The following is a 17,453-nucleotide window of genomic DNA, read 5'->3' as shown; positions in this document are numbered from 1 at the left end:
ATTGCCTAGGATGAAGTGTAGTGGCATGGTCTCAGCTCACTGCAACCTCTACCTCCTGGGTTCAAGCGATTCTCCTGCCTCAGCCTCCCAAGTAGCTGGGATTACAGGCCCGCCACCATGCCTGGCTAATTTTTGTATTTTTAGTAGAGACGGGGTTTCGCCACGTTGACCAGGCTGGTCTCAAACTCCTGACCTCAGGTGATCCACCCACCTCGGCCTCCGAAAGTGCTGGGATTACAGGTGTGAGCCACCTCGCCCGGCCTATCTATGATTTCTGTGATTTCTAAGTTGACAGCATGTTTTCATCCCATCCAGCATGGCCCAACCCATAGTGGTACCAAGGAAGCATTTCCCAGCAAGCACTTGTAACATGTAGGTTTGCTGGTTTACATCTGCCAAGGAGGAAAGCCAGTGGGCCTTGGTGAGGTGGGTGGGGCGAGGGGGTGGCAAAGGAGAGGCTATCGTGTGCTTCTTGGAGGCGTGGGGATAAATCTTGAGTTTTGATTTTTCTCGCCGTTCAGCCTTTGAAATGTTAGGGTCTTGCTCTGCTTGGACTCAGGGTGACGGTCCCCACCGTTGAGAAGCCAGCTGGAGCAGCCACCTTGGATCCCAGCAGAATGGGCCGCTGTGTGTCTTCAGTCGCCGAAGCGACTCGGCAGGAAAACAGGCCTTTTGGTGGCGACAGCAGTGTGTCCTTGGGCGCCTGCTGTCAGCCTGGAACACCATTCTGGGGCCATCTGCTGCAGGCTTGTTGGAAACAGATCCTCTTGGCAGCTCTTCCCAGAATTTCCGAGGCCAGGGCACAGGTTCTCTGGAGCGTTGATTATCGGTTTGTTGTGGGGAGCAGAGCCCAGAGCCCTCAGTCCCCTGGCGGGTTGCTCATGGGGGACCCACTCCTGGTGGTCCTCAGTGCTCCTGCGCAAGTAATGTGATTTGAGAATAATCGCCAATTCCAGGTGCCTCGTTTCCGAAAAGTGGTTGGAAATAATTATTCTTGGAATTTACGTTTTAAAGATCCCTCTTGAAAACTAATCATAGGTTAATGGTCTCGAACATGATGCTTGGCCTAGAGTGAGCTCACCGTAAATATTTGTTGAATGAATACAAACCAAATATTACTCCCGGAGATCCCAGGCCCACAGCGTTGAAGGACGGCCACAGGAGGCCAAGGAGGGGATAGCCGAGGAGGGAATAGTTCAGCAGAAGGACTAGAGCCCAGAAGAGTGGCTGGAAGGGACCCTTCCTTGGCTGGAAGAACAGGCGTGGAGCAGCTTGGGGAGGCGGGTCCTTTGGGCATTGGCCTGAGAGTTGTGGCTGGAGCAAAAAAGATGTTTCTGTATATTCTGTTACCGGAACAGAGTCATTTATGGGGGGCACATGGAGGCACGACCCATGGCGTTGAACGAGCTTGGTTTTCTCAACCACTGCACATGGGACGGACGAGGGATGGGTGGATAATATAATGTTCATTTCCCTGCCTTCCCACCACCCTACAGCCCCTCCTCTGCCGATGATTGACGATCCCTAGAGCCAGTGGGGTCTCTCCCCCAGTGTTCTGGTCAAATGCAAATAGGACCCTCCTCTAGTACACAGTGCAATTACAAACTCTCTTTTCCTTTCCTGTTTCCCCCAACAGAGAGAACTCGATGCCACCGCAACGGTATTGGCGAACCGGCAGGATGAAAGCGAGCAGTCCAGAAAGCGGCTTATCGAACAGAGCCGGGAGTTCAAGAAGAACACTCCAGAGGTGAGGCGGGTGACCGTCACAGTTGCTTTGGAGGGATCTTAGAATGCTGGGGCATATTCAGGCGATGCTCCGTGAGCGTTTCATTTTCATCAGTTGAATGCGCGGTCGGCAGACAACCCGTTTCTTTCCCCGGATGTCTTCAGCCCCATTTCCAGCAGAATGCATGCCACCCTGCAGGCCGTGGGGACGTGGAAATTGATAGGTTGTCTGGAAGTATGAAAGCCAGAGCTAGGCCGGGCGCGGTGGCTCAAGCCTGTAATCCCAGCACTTTGGGAGGCCGAGACGGGCGGATCACGAGGTCAGGAGATCGAGACCATCCTGGCTAACACGGTGAAACCCCGTCTCTACTAAAAAATACAAAAAACTAGCCGGGCGAGGTGGCGGGCGCCTGTAGTCCCAACTACTCGGGAGGCTGAGGCAGGAGAATGGCGTAAACCCGGGAGGTGAAGCTTGCAGTGAGCTGAGATCCGGCCACTGCACTCCAGCCTGGGCGACAGAGCAAGACTCCGTCTCAAAAAAAAAAAAAAAAAAAAGAAAGCCAGAGCTAATTCCAGGTGCAGATACTGGACAAGCTGGATCTGTAAGAACACGTGGGCAGGTGTGTGGGTGTCTCAGACCCTTGAGTTCGTCCCAGACCCTGTCCCATGTCGGTTAGCAAGCCACCGATGTCCATAAGGGATCCTGTGGGGTGGAAGGCCCTTGGGGCCTGCTTCCCTGGTGCTGGGGCAGTGTCTGAAGACTGCACGCATCTGGGCATAGCAACGCGCCTGACGCTTCTTGTAAAACAGACATTTCGCCTGCTAGGCCTTTTAAATGCCTCTCTGTTTCTTGAAATATGCCATAAAGGGCAGTGGAAATGTGCCTTTTACATACTCCTGTTTTTTCTCTCGTGAGTGTGCAATCGGGGGACAGTGTTGAGTTGCTGGGGTGGTATTTTTCTGCTCATTTCCTGGGCCGCTTCTTCCTTCCCTTCAACCCTATCAGAGGCTTAGTAAGAAAAAGAAGAAAGATCCACACGTGTTGCAGGCAGATGAGCAGTCGCAGGAATGGCTTTCCGGGTGACGTCTGCCAGTTTGGTCCCCATGGCACTCATGCCGTGGTCTCGGACCCCAGCCTCTCTTACTGCTTCCCCTTGTATGGGAAGGGGTCGCAGCAGCCCACAACTTCGGCCCGGCTTCTGGGCTTGGGGAATCTACAGCTCTTGGCTCCTCCCTATAGGACCCAGGAAGACGCCTGGAGGCAAAGCTCCGTTCTAAGAGAGATGCCCCTCTCTTACATAATATTGCTGGGAAATTATATGTGAATTGCATTTTTAAAAGGAGACTCATATAAAATGTTTCAAAGGAGGCTTGCTAGTCAAGGGAATACTGGCATGAATCATTATGGAAAACAAATTAATAACCTTATGTCTTCAGAATAAATATTTTGGGAGAAAGCTTGGTAGCAGAGTGGAAAGAAGGCAGCCTCTGGCCACAGAGCCAGCTAAGGGTTCAAATCTCACACTCGCTGCTCACCTCCGCCTGCCTCTAAATGTGGGTACTCCATGTTTCACGAGACCAAAAATGAAGATGGGAGTCACTGGGGGTGCTTGAGGGTTGCTGCCTTCTCTGCCCGTGTTGGGGAGTGGGGGGCCCTATTCTCCGTGTCAGCCTTGCCATGAGTGAAAACAAGAGGAAACAAAGAGCTAGGGACAGAACATCCTTCTTCTGTTGCCTCCAGCGGCTTCAGAGCAGACTTTCCTGGAACTCTGGTTTCCTGAGAACTTGTCCTTGACTCAGTTTCCCCAGCCCAAGCCCCGCCACATCCATCTCGTGAGCTCCTTGTAGTGCTGTTTCTGTAGCGAGTGGCCATCCGCCGTTCTGTATGGTCACTGCCCTTTCCTCGGTGACCACATGTCCGCCGGTTTCCATAGAAAATCTTAGAGGTTTGGCTGGGCGCAGTGGCTCACGCCTGTAATTTCAACACTTTGGAAGGCTGAGGCGAGCAATCACTTGAGGTCAGGAGTTCAAGACCAGCCTGGGCAACATAACAAGACTCCTCATCTCTGTTATAAAAAGAAAAAAGAAAACATTCTATGATTAAAAAAAAAAAAAGAAAATCTGAGAGGGGCAAGGCCATCCTTCTGAGGCCACAGACAATAAATACACGAGTGTAATCAGCCAGAGAATGAGGCTCCAAGAGGCCTAGATTCCCGGGTGTTCCTCAGAAGTCCCCAACTCCTAGTGACAGTGGAGAGGAGCATGTCCCCCTTCGGTCACCCTGTCTGTCCCATATGCTGTGCTGATAAATGCTGCTTGTACTCTGCTGAGCCCTGTCCCTCCATCGTGCCTTGTGTCGAATTCCACATTAGTTACTCAAAGACACCTGGCCTTAAACTTGGCGTTTTTATCTCCTTCTGATCCCAATAAATGGAAGAGGCTTGGGCAGGCGGCAGCCTGGTAGGTACCTGCCACTTGGGGCATTTCTTCTCAGGACACATTTTTAGACTCGTCTTCATGGAGAAGGGGGCTGGAACCCACCTGCTTGGCCCCGACCCCGCCACTGCCAGTGGGTGGAGGGTGGCGCCCACTTCCTCATCTTTCGCTGTAGTAAGGAGGGTCTCACTGCAGCCTGAGGTCCTGGGGAGGTGGCGAACGGGGAGCTGGCTGTAGGCTTCCGCCCCGCCGGCCCCATGCACTTTCCCATCCAAGGGCCAACCTGGAAATCTGTGGAGCGCCCATGTGGGAAGTCCAAGGCGAGACCCACTTCACTTGTGTCAGCAGCCAGAGCCTCCTGCTGGAAACTTCTTTTAATTTTTTGAGATAGAGTCTTGCTCTGTTGCTCAGATTGGAGTGCAGTGTCACAGTCTCGGCTCACTGCAACCTCCGCCTCCTGGGTTCAAGCGATTCTCCTGCTTCAGCCTCCCAAGTAGCTGGGATTACAGGCATGCACCACCACCACAGCCAGCTAATTTTTGTATTTTTTGTAGATTTCACTATGTTGGCCAGGCTGGTCTCGAACTCCTGACCTCAGGTGATCCACCCACCTCAGCCTCCCAAAGTGCTAGGATTACAGGCATGAGCCACCGCGCCCGGCCCTCCTGTTGGAAATTTTGAAGTCATATAAGGCCAGAGCGGTGGTGGGAGTGGGGGGCTGTGGCTGGAGTGTGCAGAGCGATGCTGGGAGCGGGGGGCTCTGGCGGGAGTGTGCAGAGCGATGCTGGGAGCGGGGGGCTGTGGCTGGAGTGTGCAGAGCGATGCTGGGAGCGGGGGGCTGTGGCTGGAGTGTGCAGAGCGATGCTGGGAGCCGGGGGCTGTGGCTGGAGTGTGCAGAGCGATGCTGGGAGCCGGGGGGCTGTGGCTGGAGTGTGCAGAGCGATGCTGGGAGCGGGGGGCTGTGGCTGGAGTGTGCAGAGCGATGCTGGGAGCCGGGGGGCTGTGGCTGGAGTGTGCAGAGCGATGCTGGGAGCGGGGGGCTGTGGCTGGAGTGTGCAGAGCGATGCTGGGAGCCGGGGGCTGTGGCTGGAGTGTGCTGGGTGTGCAGGAGGCGGGGTTTCCTGCTGTTCCCTGTGACAGCAGGTGTCTGTGAGTGGCGGGGCTGTGACAGTACGTGTGTGTGTATAGATAGCACATATGTGGAGCCTCAGCTCAGTGCCTGGCCTACGCCCCGAGGGGACATTGGGTCACCATTTGTTTGGGGTCTCGGTCTTGAGGAGCCACCACTGCCCCGACACTGGCTGTTCCTCTGGCCACACCGCAGGATTGATTACTAATCATGGAGGTGATGTCGGGATGTTGCATGTGTAGAAATGGGGCTTGCTTAGAGCTTTCACCTGTGGGGTAGGACAGCCTGGCTTACCAGGCTCTTCCCTATGGATGCAGCCCACAATCCTCACGGCTCCATACCTTCCAGGGCACAGCGTGGCAGAGCCAGGGCTGGTGGTGGTCCTGCTGGTATGACACCAAGAGTGTTGATCTTGGTGGAAATGCCCAGGTCTCCTTTTGTTCTGGGAAAGGAGGAAAGGCTCTTCAGTGTCTGATGAATGTCTAATGTGTTCCACGAGGAGGATTCGGCACCCGTGAGGGTTCAGTGGGGAGTAAGGTTCACCTGCTGTTGGAGATTTCACCTTCTAGACTGGCCTTTCCCAGATGTCACTGGGAAAAGCTCTAGTCCAGGAGGGAAAAGGTGGGCTCTGATGGGGATGTGGCTGGGACTCCAACAGGCGGGAGAAGCCACAAGAACATCAGGAGGTGAGCGCCAAGATGGCTGGAGCTTTGAAGGGTTTTTCTGGGGACAGGATCCTGCTCTGTCACCTGGGTTGGAGTGCAGTGGCACGATCACAGCTCACTACAGCCTCCAACTCCTAGGCTCAAGGAATCCCTCCGTCTCAGTGTCCCGAGTAGCTGGGATTACAGGCACGTGGCACCACAATGCCTGGCTATTTTATTTTATTTTTATGTGTTTTTTTTGAGACAGAGTCTTGCTCTGTTGCCCAGGTCGGAGTGCAGTAGCACGATCTCAGCTCACTGCAGCCTTCACCTTCTGTGTTCAAGCAATTCTTCTACCTCAGCCTCCTGAGTAGCTGAGATTACAGGCATGTGCCACGACACCCAGCTACCTTTTTTGTATTTTTAGTAGAGATGAAGTTTCACCATGTTGCCCAGGCTGGTCTTGAACTCCTGACCTTGTGATCCACCCGCCTCAGCCTCCCAAAATGTTGGGATTACAGGTGTAAGCCACCGCGCCTGGCCATAGTTTTTAAATTTTTGGTAGAAACAGAGCCTTTTGCTGTTGCCCAGGCTACTCTCAAACTCCTGCGCTCGTGCAGGGTCCTCCCACTTTGGCCTGCCAAAGTGCTAGGATTACGGGCACGAGCCACGGCACCCGGCTGAAGGTTTTCTTTTTAGAATTAGTTTTTCACAGTTTCAGTTTTATATCATTAGATTAATATGTTTGTCATCATTTGATATGGTGTCTTTTTAATCCAGAAATTGTAATTTGCAGAAGATTGCAATTACTCTGCAGATAAAATTGTGTACATTTTCTTTGAATCTAAAAACAGAGTCCATTTGAAAGAAAAACGTTTTTAAATGTTCTAACTGAGCATCCATTCCCTATTGAATTAAGAATCCATCATGGAACACAATAGGCGGTGGAGTGTTTCTAGGGTATATTGCTTTCTATATTTTTGGGTTTTTTTTGGAATATAGTGGCACAGTCATAGCTTACTGTGGCCTTGATGTCCCGAGCTCAGGCGATCCTCCCCTTATAGCCTCCAGAGTAGCTGGGACTATAGGTGCGTGCCACCACACCCTGCTAATTTTATGTTTTGTAGAGGCCGGGTCTCACTTTGTTGCCCAGGCTGGTCTCAGACTCCTGGGCTCAAGCTAAATCTCCCACCTTGACTTCCCAAAGTGTAGGGATTACAGGTGTGAGCCACTGCGCCCAGCTCTGCTTTTTGTATTTCTTATTGCAGGCGACATACTTAGTAGCTGTGTTTCTTGGGGCAGATACCTCCCAAAGCCCCAGTTCTGTCATCTATAAATAGTGTAACGACAGGGCCCCGCTCACAGGGTTGCTGTGTGCACATATGTGTATGTACGTACCCATGTGCCTGTATGTGACGGGCTACACACAGGCCTGTCCCTAGAGTTTAGCTTATGTTCGTTACTAGTATTAACCGGGGGATACTCACCGTGTAACTCATGAGATACGGTGGATTTCTGTTCCTCAGAGCTAGCTTGGGGAATTTCTATATTTTATTTTATTTTGTTTGTTTATTTATTTATTTATTTATTTATGAGGCGAAGTTTTGCTCTTGATACCCAGGCTAGAGTGCAGTGGTGCCATCTCGGCTCACTGCAACCTCCGCCTCCGGGTTCAAGTGATTCTCTTGCCTCAGCCTTCTGAATAGCTGGAATTACAGGCACCCACTACCATACCCAGCTAATTTTTTGTGTTTTTAGTAGAGATGGAGTTTCACCATGTTGGTCAGGCTGATTTCGAGCTCCTGACCTCAAGTAATCCCCCCACCTCGGCCTCCCAAATTGCCAAGTGGCATGAGCCACCGCACTCGGCCTTAGCTCGGCAACTTAAAAAAAAATAAGAACAAATATGGGTAGTTTCAGCTGAAAGTGTTTCAGAAGTCGGTTTGGGGCCAGGCACGGTGGCTCACGCCTATAATCCAAGCGCTCTGAGAGGCTGAGGTGGGAGAGTCGCTTCAGACCAGGAGTTTGAGACCATCCTGGGCAACATAGTGAGATTCCATCTCTACAAAAAGTCAAAAGATTAGCCGGGATAGTGGTGTACACTTATAGTCCCAGCTACTTGGGAGGCTGAGGTGGGAGGATGGCTTGAGCCCAGGAGTTTGAGGCTGCAGTGAGCCATGATCGCACCACTACACTCCAGCCTGGGCAACAAAGTGAGATCCTGTCTCAAAAAAAAAAAAAGTTGGTTTGTAATAACAGTTAATCATCTTACAAATATTTATTGAACACCTTCCATGTGCCAGACAGTTTGGCCCTGGGAATAAAACCCTATCTCCATTCTTTAAAAAGTTTCTTATCTTTCTTAGCAAGCAAATAGAACCCAATAGCAGAGCGTGTTAAGTGCTAGGATAGAATGACTGGAATCTTCTGACTGTAGACTTTCCCCACAGAAACACTCTTATGTCAGCGGTGATAAAGTTCTCTGGATAAGCCACATATGGCTCAGTAACCCTTTTTATAGATAAACAGTTCTGCTTTTTGAGCCTTGGTTCTTAACCTTTAAAATATCCATGAAAGTTAAGGACCTACGCCCCTGAGAAATGCACATGTTTGCAGCCCTAGTTTAGAACACAGTTCTCTGGGCCCATAGTCCCAGTTTCAGCTCACCATTCCAGGAGAACCACGTGGGTCACCTCCACCCTCCTCCTCCTCCTTGTGCCTTGGGGTGGAAGGGGATGAAAGGGGTGGGGGGACTCTAGAGCTTTGGGGTGGGTGACAGATGAATACCAAGGCCTGAGCACTGGGCAGGGACAAGGTGTGCCTGGCCCTGGCTGTGTGCTGGGGAGTGGGAGATGGGTGAAGGAGCAAGGCCACTTGATGTGACAAGGGGCTCCACGGGCTAGCAGCAAGGGCAGCACCTCTGCACTGGGCTGGCCACAGCATGTCAGGAGGGAGCAGCGGCAGCTTTCTGGAAGCCTGGTGGTGTTAGAATCATGTATGTGAGCAGTGGAGGCTGAAAGCCTAGCTCTTGCAAACCCAGAAAGTGTCTCTTAGCCTTTCCGTTTGCCGTTTGCTTTTCCGTGGCTTTGATCGTGGCCGAACACCGATTTCCCGCGTGTGTGATTCCATAGTTCTTCTGGAGGCGAGATCACAGGAGGTCTGCAGCACGTCTGACCTGCAGCCCCGGCTCACTGGCCTGGCTGTAAGGAGTTAGTGGATGGAGAGTGGCTGGGCAGGTTAGAGACCAGGTAACCCGGCGTGGGGTCCTCTCTGGAGAAACCCCCAGTGCTCCTGCGACATTGGCCTGGCTTCAGGGCTCTGCTATTTGAATGTGATGCTCAGCTCTCCAATAAATGGTCGTCTGTGTTAGGCTTGCTTCCAGAAAGAGCGCAGGGATGGTTTTGGGTTTTGTTCTGCTTCTTTTCAGTATGGGAGGAACCTTCCCTGATGGGAGGAAAGAGAGGAGGAGAACCACATTCCTGAGATGCTGTGATTTTATCATGAAACCATCCCCAGCCCTCATCCTGGTGACGTCAGTCAGCCCAGTCCTACTCCAGAAGGCTTTTTGGGTGTCTGTCTGCAGGACTTTGCTTGGTTAATTTTTGTCTCCTCGGAAACAGACCCCGTTGCTCTGGGAGGAGAGCCGAGCTGCGGCTCAGGGGCCATCGCTGGTCATTTTTTGCCCTGATGTATTTTTGCCTCCACATGTCTTGATCTCTGGAACGTTAATCCCAACGATGCCTGGTCCGCGGTGCTCAGTCTGCGTCTGTGCTTTCGACACCTGTCCTGCTCAGATGCACGTGATCACGCCCAGGTCTCCATCCTGGCTCTTGTTGGCTGCGGCGGCAGCCCTGACTGTCGGGGACACCTGGCTCAGCACGCCCAGCCTGCAACAGGGAGCACCCTCTGCTGCTCACAGAACTGGCCATCCACTTTCTTCTCCTTTCCCGGGTGCCAGCGTCTTCCTCTACCCCTTCTACGCCGGCCTGGCGCATTTCTCTGATTTCTGTGTTCCCTGGTTGCAGTTGTAAAAATTCAGGCTTGGGAGTTGTCTTGAGATAGGACTTGCAAAGGAATCTTTTACAGTCGTTGAAATGGGCTAGATTTGTGGATTCCTTCCTGACCCTGGCAGGCGCGGTGAGGGGAGGGGTCCCTCCTTTTTATTGATCAGGATGCACCGTGTACGGGGTAAGCCAGGAAGCCACGCGCCCGACGCTGTCTCTGCCATGGTGAGGAAGACAGAGGATGGGAAGACGCTGTGAACTTTTATGATTCGTTTTTCACTCTCAGTGAGAAAAGCAGCTAGCAGAATGGGTGAGGGAGTGGAGGGTAGTAATATATAGTTGTGGCCTGGGCCCAAACGCATTTAGTCACTGCCTCGACAGCCTTTATATAGACACCACCAGAGTGACTCAGCCTGGAAAAAGAGAGTCACTTAAAAATAAAGTTGCGACTCCAGTGGACACGTGGTGCACAGGCTGCCCTGAGATAGTCACCAGGGCTCCATGGCCCTGCACGCCCCCCAGGGCCCTGGGCAAGTCAGGTGATGAAGTGAGGGCGATCATCGTAACCCTATCGTGGCGCTGTCATGAGGATTTAGTAAAGTCACATATCATCCCCCATGACATTTTTCTTTTTGTTTTTGTTTTTTTTCTTTTTAGAGCCAGGGTCTTGCTCCATGGCCCAGGCTGGAGAGCAGTGGCATGATCTCAGCTTACTGCAGCCTCAACCTCCCAGCCTCAAATGATCCTCCCACCTTAGCCTCCCGGGTAGCTGGGACTACAGGCATGCACCCCCACACCTGTTTAATTTAATTTTTTTTTTTTTTTTTTGGATAGAGATGGGGTCTCACTTTGTTGCCCGGGCTGGTCTAGAACTCCTGGGCTCAAGCAATCCTCCCACTTCAGCCTCCCAAAATGTTGGGATTACAAGTGTGAGCCACCACACCCGGCCTTTGATGCTTTTTAAACACAAAACAGCGGCCAGCCATCATCAGCTACTCCTTGATATGTTAGTGTTACCCACCGAACTCTCTTCTCTGTTATCAACACATTTTGTTTTGCTCCTTATTAGACCCTAAAACCACTGCACACAGAAGAGTGAAAAGCCCAGCCTCATTTTGCTTTCATCACATTGAGCCCATTGAGTTGGCTTCACTACCCACAGCCCTAATGTGACACAATGGGGCTTTTTTTTTTTTTTTTGTAGCTAGAATTCCACTCCATCACCCGCGTTGGAGTGCGGTGGCTCAACCTCGGCTCACTGAAACCTCTGCCTCCCAGGCTCAAACAATTCTTCTGCCTCAGCCTCCCAGGCTCAAACAATTCTTCTGCCTCAGCCTCCCAAGTAGCTGGGACTACAGGCCTTGCCTCTGTGCCCAGATAATTTTTTTGTAGTTTTCGTAGAGATGGGGTTTCACCATGTTGGCCAGGTTGGTGTCAAACTCCTGGCCTCAAATGATCCACCTGCCTCAGCCTCCCAAAGTGTTGGGATTACAGGCGTGAGGCACGGTGCCTGGCCAAAAGTAGGTTTCTATAGAGATAGAAATCCCTGGGGTGAGGGGAGAGAGGAATGACTGAGAGTTGGTGTGGAGTGTCTTTTTGGAATATAAAAACGTCCTGGAATAAGACAGTGGTGACACTTGCACAACTTGGAATACGCCAAATGCCACTGAACTGTGTACTTTAAAAGGGTGAGTGGCATGGTATATAAATTATATATCAATAAAGCTGTAATTAAAAAAAAAAATTCCAGCCAGATGCAGTGGCTCACGCTTATAATCCCAGCACTTTGGGAGGCTGAGGCAGACGGATTGCTTTTGCTCAGGAGTTGGAGACCAGCCTGGCCAATATAGTGAGACCTCGCCTCTACAAAAAAATAGAAGGGAGTGGTGGTGTGTACCTATGGTCCCAGCTACTCAGAAGGCTGAGGTGGGAGGGTCGCTTGAGTCCAGCAGGAGATTGAGGCTTCAGTGAGCCATGATTGCGCCACTGCACTCCAATGTGGGTGACAGAGTAGAGACCCCTGTCTCAAAAAAACAAAACCAAACAAACAAAAAACTAAATTTAAAAAGAATTCCTCTCTTCGTGGGGGTGTCAGAAACCCCTAAAGAGATTTCTTACTCAGTTGTTCTCTCATCCTCTGAAAAAACTCCCCACAGAAAAGTATCTTGTGAATTTTCATTTTTTGCAGCAGCAGTTTGGTTTTAAAAAGGCCACTCCAGGGTTTGGCAAAATGAGAAAACCCCAATAATCAACTTGGGTGTTTAATCATTCTGGAATCACCTACTGTTAAGTTATAATAAGCTTTTAAGTAGAAAAAGTTTAAAAATTAAAAGTGAACTTTTAACTGTTACCAATTAAACTCTTTAAGTCAGTTTATCAACCCAAGACATTCTTTCTTTTCGGTCCCTAAGGGAGAAGAGGTGCCTTGAGTGGGACCCAGTAATGAAGGAAATTTGAACCTAATTGGGGCCGAAGTCGGGGAGGGTGGCTGCATTATCCCCTGACATCCCAGCAAGACCTTGCCGCATGGTCTGGAGGGCACCAGCGGGGGCCTGTAGGGAAGAGAAAGTTGCTTGGGCCCAGGGACATTGAGTGCTAGTCAAGCCCTGGCTTCATTTGCTGCAACAGCATTAATAGTGTTGTGACCTCCATGGCACTGGGACAGAAGCTTAACCCCAGTTTCTTCATCTGCAAAAACATACCCTGCCTACTTCAAGGGGTCCTGGAGGCTCAATGTGCAGTCTCAGGCGAGGAGTAGAATGCATAGCTAGTTAGTGGTGACAGGCAGTGACCTTCAGCAAGGTCACAGGAAACTGCTCTAAGACGTGATCCCCTTATCTATAAGCAGGAAGAATTGGTGCTATCCCATTTCACCCAGGAGGTTGAAATGAATTCAGATGCACAGAGCATATAGGAGGTGCTCAATAAACACTTACCCTCCTCTCATCTTTCCTTCCTTCCTTTCTTTTACAAGTGATGCTGAGCCCTTTTCTAGGGCCAGGGGCAGTCAGCTACAGCAGGGATGGAGGGAGAAGATTCCAGATCTCACAGAGATCTGGCAACAGCCAAATAAACAAATGATGCACAAGATAATTTCAGGTGGCGGTAAGAGCTCAAACAGGACAAAATGGTAGGGAGTGATCAAGGATGGGCGAAGGTACTTCGGGGAGTCAGAGAATGTTTTTTGATCTTAAGAATGCAAAATGACTTTTTGTATCACCTGTCAACACAACACACACACACACACACACACACACACGGAGTTTTTAGTGCACATTTTGAACCATCGATAAATTTGGGCAAGCTTTTAGCAGTGGAGTCCCCCGCATTTCTTCCATGTAAAGCCCTGATCATCTTGGCTCTAACCACTCACTTACTTTGAAGCATCACATTCAGTCTCTCTGCTTTCTAATACCAGGGATGCTATTTAATTTGGGCGTTAGAAAATTCAGCTGGCCAGGTGCAGTAGCTCATTTCTGTAATCCCAGCACTTTGGAGTCTGAGGCAGGAGGATTGCTTGAGACCAGGAGTTTGAGACCAGCCTGGGCAACATAGCGAGACCCCATCTCTACAAAAAAATGAAGAAATTAGTGGGGCATGGTGGCGCACACCTGTAATTCAGGAGGCTGAGGTAGGAAGATCCCTTGAGCCCAGGAGGTCGAGGCTGCAATGAGCTATGATTGTGTCACTGCACCTCAGCCTGGGTGGCAGAGCAAGACCCTATCTTCAAAAAAAAAAAACAAAACAAAACAAAAAATAGTCAATGAATTCTGGAGTTTCAAAGAGACCTTATTTTGTTTGTTTGTTTTCTGGGCCAAAGGCCCAGAAATTCTTAGGTAATTCTTCGGTAATTAATTCTTAGGTAATTAACAAGGAGCTAATCTCCCAGTTGCTCTGTTCCTTGTCACTGGAAGTGGTCAGAGCCATGGTGGGGCTTGGTCCAGAGGTGGCAGGTGGCATCTGAAGACCCCGCAGGCCCCTCTTTCCTTCCGGGAGCATCTCAGGACGGCTGCTGTGTCTGCCCCCGCCCCTTGCTGAAACGTCAACAAGGCCGGCATTCCCTTTCCTTCCTGAGAGCCGTGTGTCGCTTCCTTCGTGTGTCCAGCCGTTTTTACAGGGCTATTTTAAGTATAACAGACGCATTATCTGAGCATTTAATAACTGTCAAAAGGGAAGCACTGTCATTAGATTCATGTGCCCTGGAATTTTAGTTGAAAACATGCTGCTTTCTATCACATCTGAGCCTCTATTTTCCCAAAATATCTATATTCCCAAAAAATAGGAATGATGACAACGACCTCCGAGTCATTATGAGCTGGATGAACTCTTATAGGGATTCAGAACAACCCAGGCACCAAGTAGAAGGTCAATGAATGGCTTATTGTGTTCATGTTACCGAAATCTACTCTTTTGAGAAACTGTGTTCACAAATGACATTTTTTTTTCCTTTTTTTTTTTTTTTTGAGACAGAGTCTCCCTCTGTCGCCCAGGCTGGAGTGCAGTGTACGATCTTGCCTCACTGCAACCTCTGCCTCCTGGGTTCAAGCAATTCTCCTGCCTCAGCCTCCCAAGTAGCTGGGACTACAGGCACCTACCACCGTGTCTGGCTAATTTTTGTATTTTTAGTAGAGATGGGGTTTCACTGTGTTGGCCAGGTTGGTCTTGAACTCTTGACCTTGTGATCCGCCCGCCTTGGCCTCCCAAAGTGCTGGGATTACAGGCGTGAGCCACTGTGCCCGGCCTCACAGATGGACTTTAAAGCTATAAATCTGACTGAGGCCAGTGGCTCACACCTAGAATCCCAGCACTTTGGGAGGCTGAGGCTGATGGATCACTTGAGCTCAGGAGTTTGAAGCAGGAGAATCGCTTGAACCGGGGAGACAGAGGTTGCAGTGAGCTAAGATCGCGCCACTGCACTCCAGCCTGGGCTACGGAGTGAGACTCCGTCTCAAAATAAATAAAAATAAAATAAAGCTATAAATGAACGCTTAAAAAAATTCTTAAAGCCTATGGTAGATCCTCGTTTCTACTGTGGACTTGAATAGATACAGTAAAATAAAAACTTGCCTTCTTCCATATGTGTCTAGAGTTTTCTCTCCCTTTGCATTAGTTTCACTGTTCATAGAGTGGAAATGTTTGCTGCTGGACTTTTCTTTTTGGAAGCTATTCTTTGAGAGTAGCCCATAACTTGTCTTTCTGGTCAATAACCTCAAGTGAAATGCATTCTGAATGGAGAACGTCATTCTGTGTAGGATTTAATAATAACTTCGGCACAGAAAAGCACTCTGTGCCTCTTCTCGGCAAACAACTTTGTTGAGCACGATTTTAAAGGTGTAACAGCTAAATGCGAAAGCCATATGATTTGGTTGAAATTGTGGTGAGCTGTTATTAATATTTATTGAGTACTTGCTAGGAGCCAGGCATTATGCTAAGTGCATGACAATCATTTCTCTGCCCCTGGAAGTCACCCTGGGAGCTAAGTATCATCGGTGCCACTTAACAGAGTGTAAGCCACCCACCTACCTACTGGGATTTTCCTAGGCAGACAGACTCCTGGGAATGAGGCCATATAATCCCCGAACACCCTGCCTCCTTCAGGTTCCAGAAGCCAAATTTTCTTCTTTTTTTGAGACAGATTCTTGGTCTTGTCACCCAGGCTGGAGTGCAGTGGCCTGATCTCGGCTCAGTGCAACCTCTACCTCCCAGGTTCAAGCTATTCTTCTGCCTTAGCCTCCCTAGTAGCTGGGATTACAGGCACCAACCACCACGCCCGGCTAATTTTTATATTTTTAGTACAGACGGGGTTTCACCATGTTGGCCAGGCTGGTCTTGATCTCTTGACCTCAGGTGACTCACCTGCCTTGGCCTCCCAAAGTGCTGGGATTCCAGGCATGCGTCACCACGCCTGGCCCAGAAGCTTAATTTTTAGTCACTTAACCATTAGCGATTCCTCTTCTATTAGATTTTTTAAAAATCGCTTTTCAGTATTTCTTTGAAGTGGCATACTCATTTAAAGGATTCTATATGTCAGGGGGAACGTTTTGTAGGAGTGTACTTAGGAAGGAACATATCGTTATAGCCTAGAATTTGCCATTGCCCTAAGAAAGCCTTCTTAACTTACGGAATTGGTTATAAGCCAAAGCATGGGAAAATCTCCCCTTCCACTTTGAGATTATGACAGTCAAGAAAATGACAATTGGATGCCAAGCCATGCTAACTCTGATACTTGCTGTCTTTATTTTTCCTTTCTCTGGCTAGGGGGCTGCGGCGCGTGTGGGGTGGGTGGGGCTAGTCACTGAGCATGTTATTGACTAACATTGGCTTTTCATTTTAACTTGCAAATGTGAGCGGCATAAAAAGTGAGTTTACAAGGCGCATGACTGGCCTGTTATGCAGAGTCTTGTAATTTTGTTTGTGGCCCAGTATTTTAAGAAGATATTGTGTTATATAGTTGGTGTCCTTAAAGGAGTATGTATGTTGGATCTGGAAGCTTAGATTCTGATACTGACTTGGCCACTGAATGAATGGAAGATCTGAGCAAGCCATGTCCTTTCTGTTGTTCAGTCTAAGAAAGGAGGTGTTGGTGCTGAGTGCGGTGGCTCATGCCTGTAATCCCAGCACTTTGGGAGGCTGAGGCGGGCGGGTCACTTGAGGCTGGGAGTTTGAGACCAGCCTGGCCAACATGGCAAAACCCCGTCTCTACCAAAAATACAAAAATTAGCCGGGTGTCGTGGTGGGCGCCTGTAATCTCAGCTACTCTGGAGGCTGAGACGGAGAATCACTTGAACCTGGAAGGCAGAGATTGCAGTGAGCCGAGATCACGCCCTGCACTCCAGCCTGGATTTCAGAGCGGGACTCCGAGGTTCTGTGTGGCCGAGAGCCACAAATTTTGCAACAAGAGGCTCCTCTCTTTTCCAAAGGTGTTCTTATTCCTGTTGGTCTTGCCTGTGGGCCCAAGATATAGGCACATCCCTTTCTTCTTAAAAGGCATCATCTCCTCTGTCTCTTGGGGTTTTCCTACCCAGAATTCATTGATGTGTGCAGCAGATATTCCTGGCAGTCCCATTGTGTGTGGAATGGGGTGAACCAGGAAGACTGTTGTAGGGCTCGGTAACTTCAGGGACACAGCCGTCATAGCTTATAATGGCAGCTGACATTTAGTGAGCACTTACTGCATATCCAGTACTATTCTAAACACTGAAAAGGCATTTAACTAACTTAACACTCACAGGATCCCTACGAAACAGGTACAGTGTTTATTTCTGTTTCAAAGAGAGGGAAACTGAGGCCCAGAGAGGAGGAGTGAGTAACTTGCCTAGGGTGTCACTGCCCACAAGTGGCAAAGCTGCTTGAAGGTTTTTTTTTTTTTTTTTTTTTTTTTGAGACAGAATCTCACTCTGTTGCTGAGGCTGAAGCGCAATGGCACGATCTCAGCTCACTGCAACCTCCGCCTTCCGGGTTCAAGCAGTCTTCCCACTTCAGCCTCCCAAGTAGCTGGGGCTACGGGCATGCGCC

General features: G+C 49.8%; 1 protein-coding gene across 5 annotated transcripts in view; it reads left to right on the top strand.

The window, feature by feature from the left end:
* CUX1 (cut like homeobox 1) overlaps positions 1 to 17,453 on the top strand; it is a 470,594-nt gene that overhangs the window by 100,532 nt on the left and 352,609 nt on the right. For all 5 annotated transcript variants that reach the window (XM_008018447.3, XM_008018446.3, XM_008018445.3 and 2 more), the window contains exon 2: positions 1,637 to 1,747. In XM_008018447.3, the coding sequence (XP_008016638.3) occupies positions 1,637 to 1,747 (111 nt within the window). The remainder of the gene's footprint in view (positions 1 to 1,636; positions 1,748 to 17,453) is intronic.

Source organism: Chlorocebus sabaeus, chromosome 28, assembly GCF_047675955.1.
Source record: "Chlorocebus sabaeus isolate Y175 chromosome 28, mChlSab1.0.hap1, whole genome shotgun sequence".
NCBI classification, from domain to species: Eukaryota; Metazoa; Chordata; class Mammalia; order Primates; family Cercopithecidae; genus Chlorocebus; species Chlorocebus sabaeus.
The sequence above is the reverse complement of the archived record's forward strand: the minus strand, read 5'-3'. Positions and strand labels throughout refer to the sequence as shown.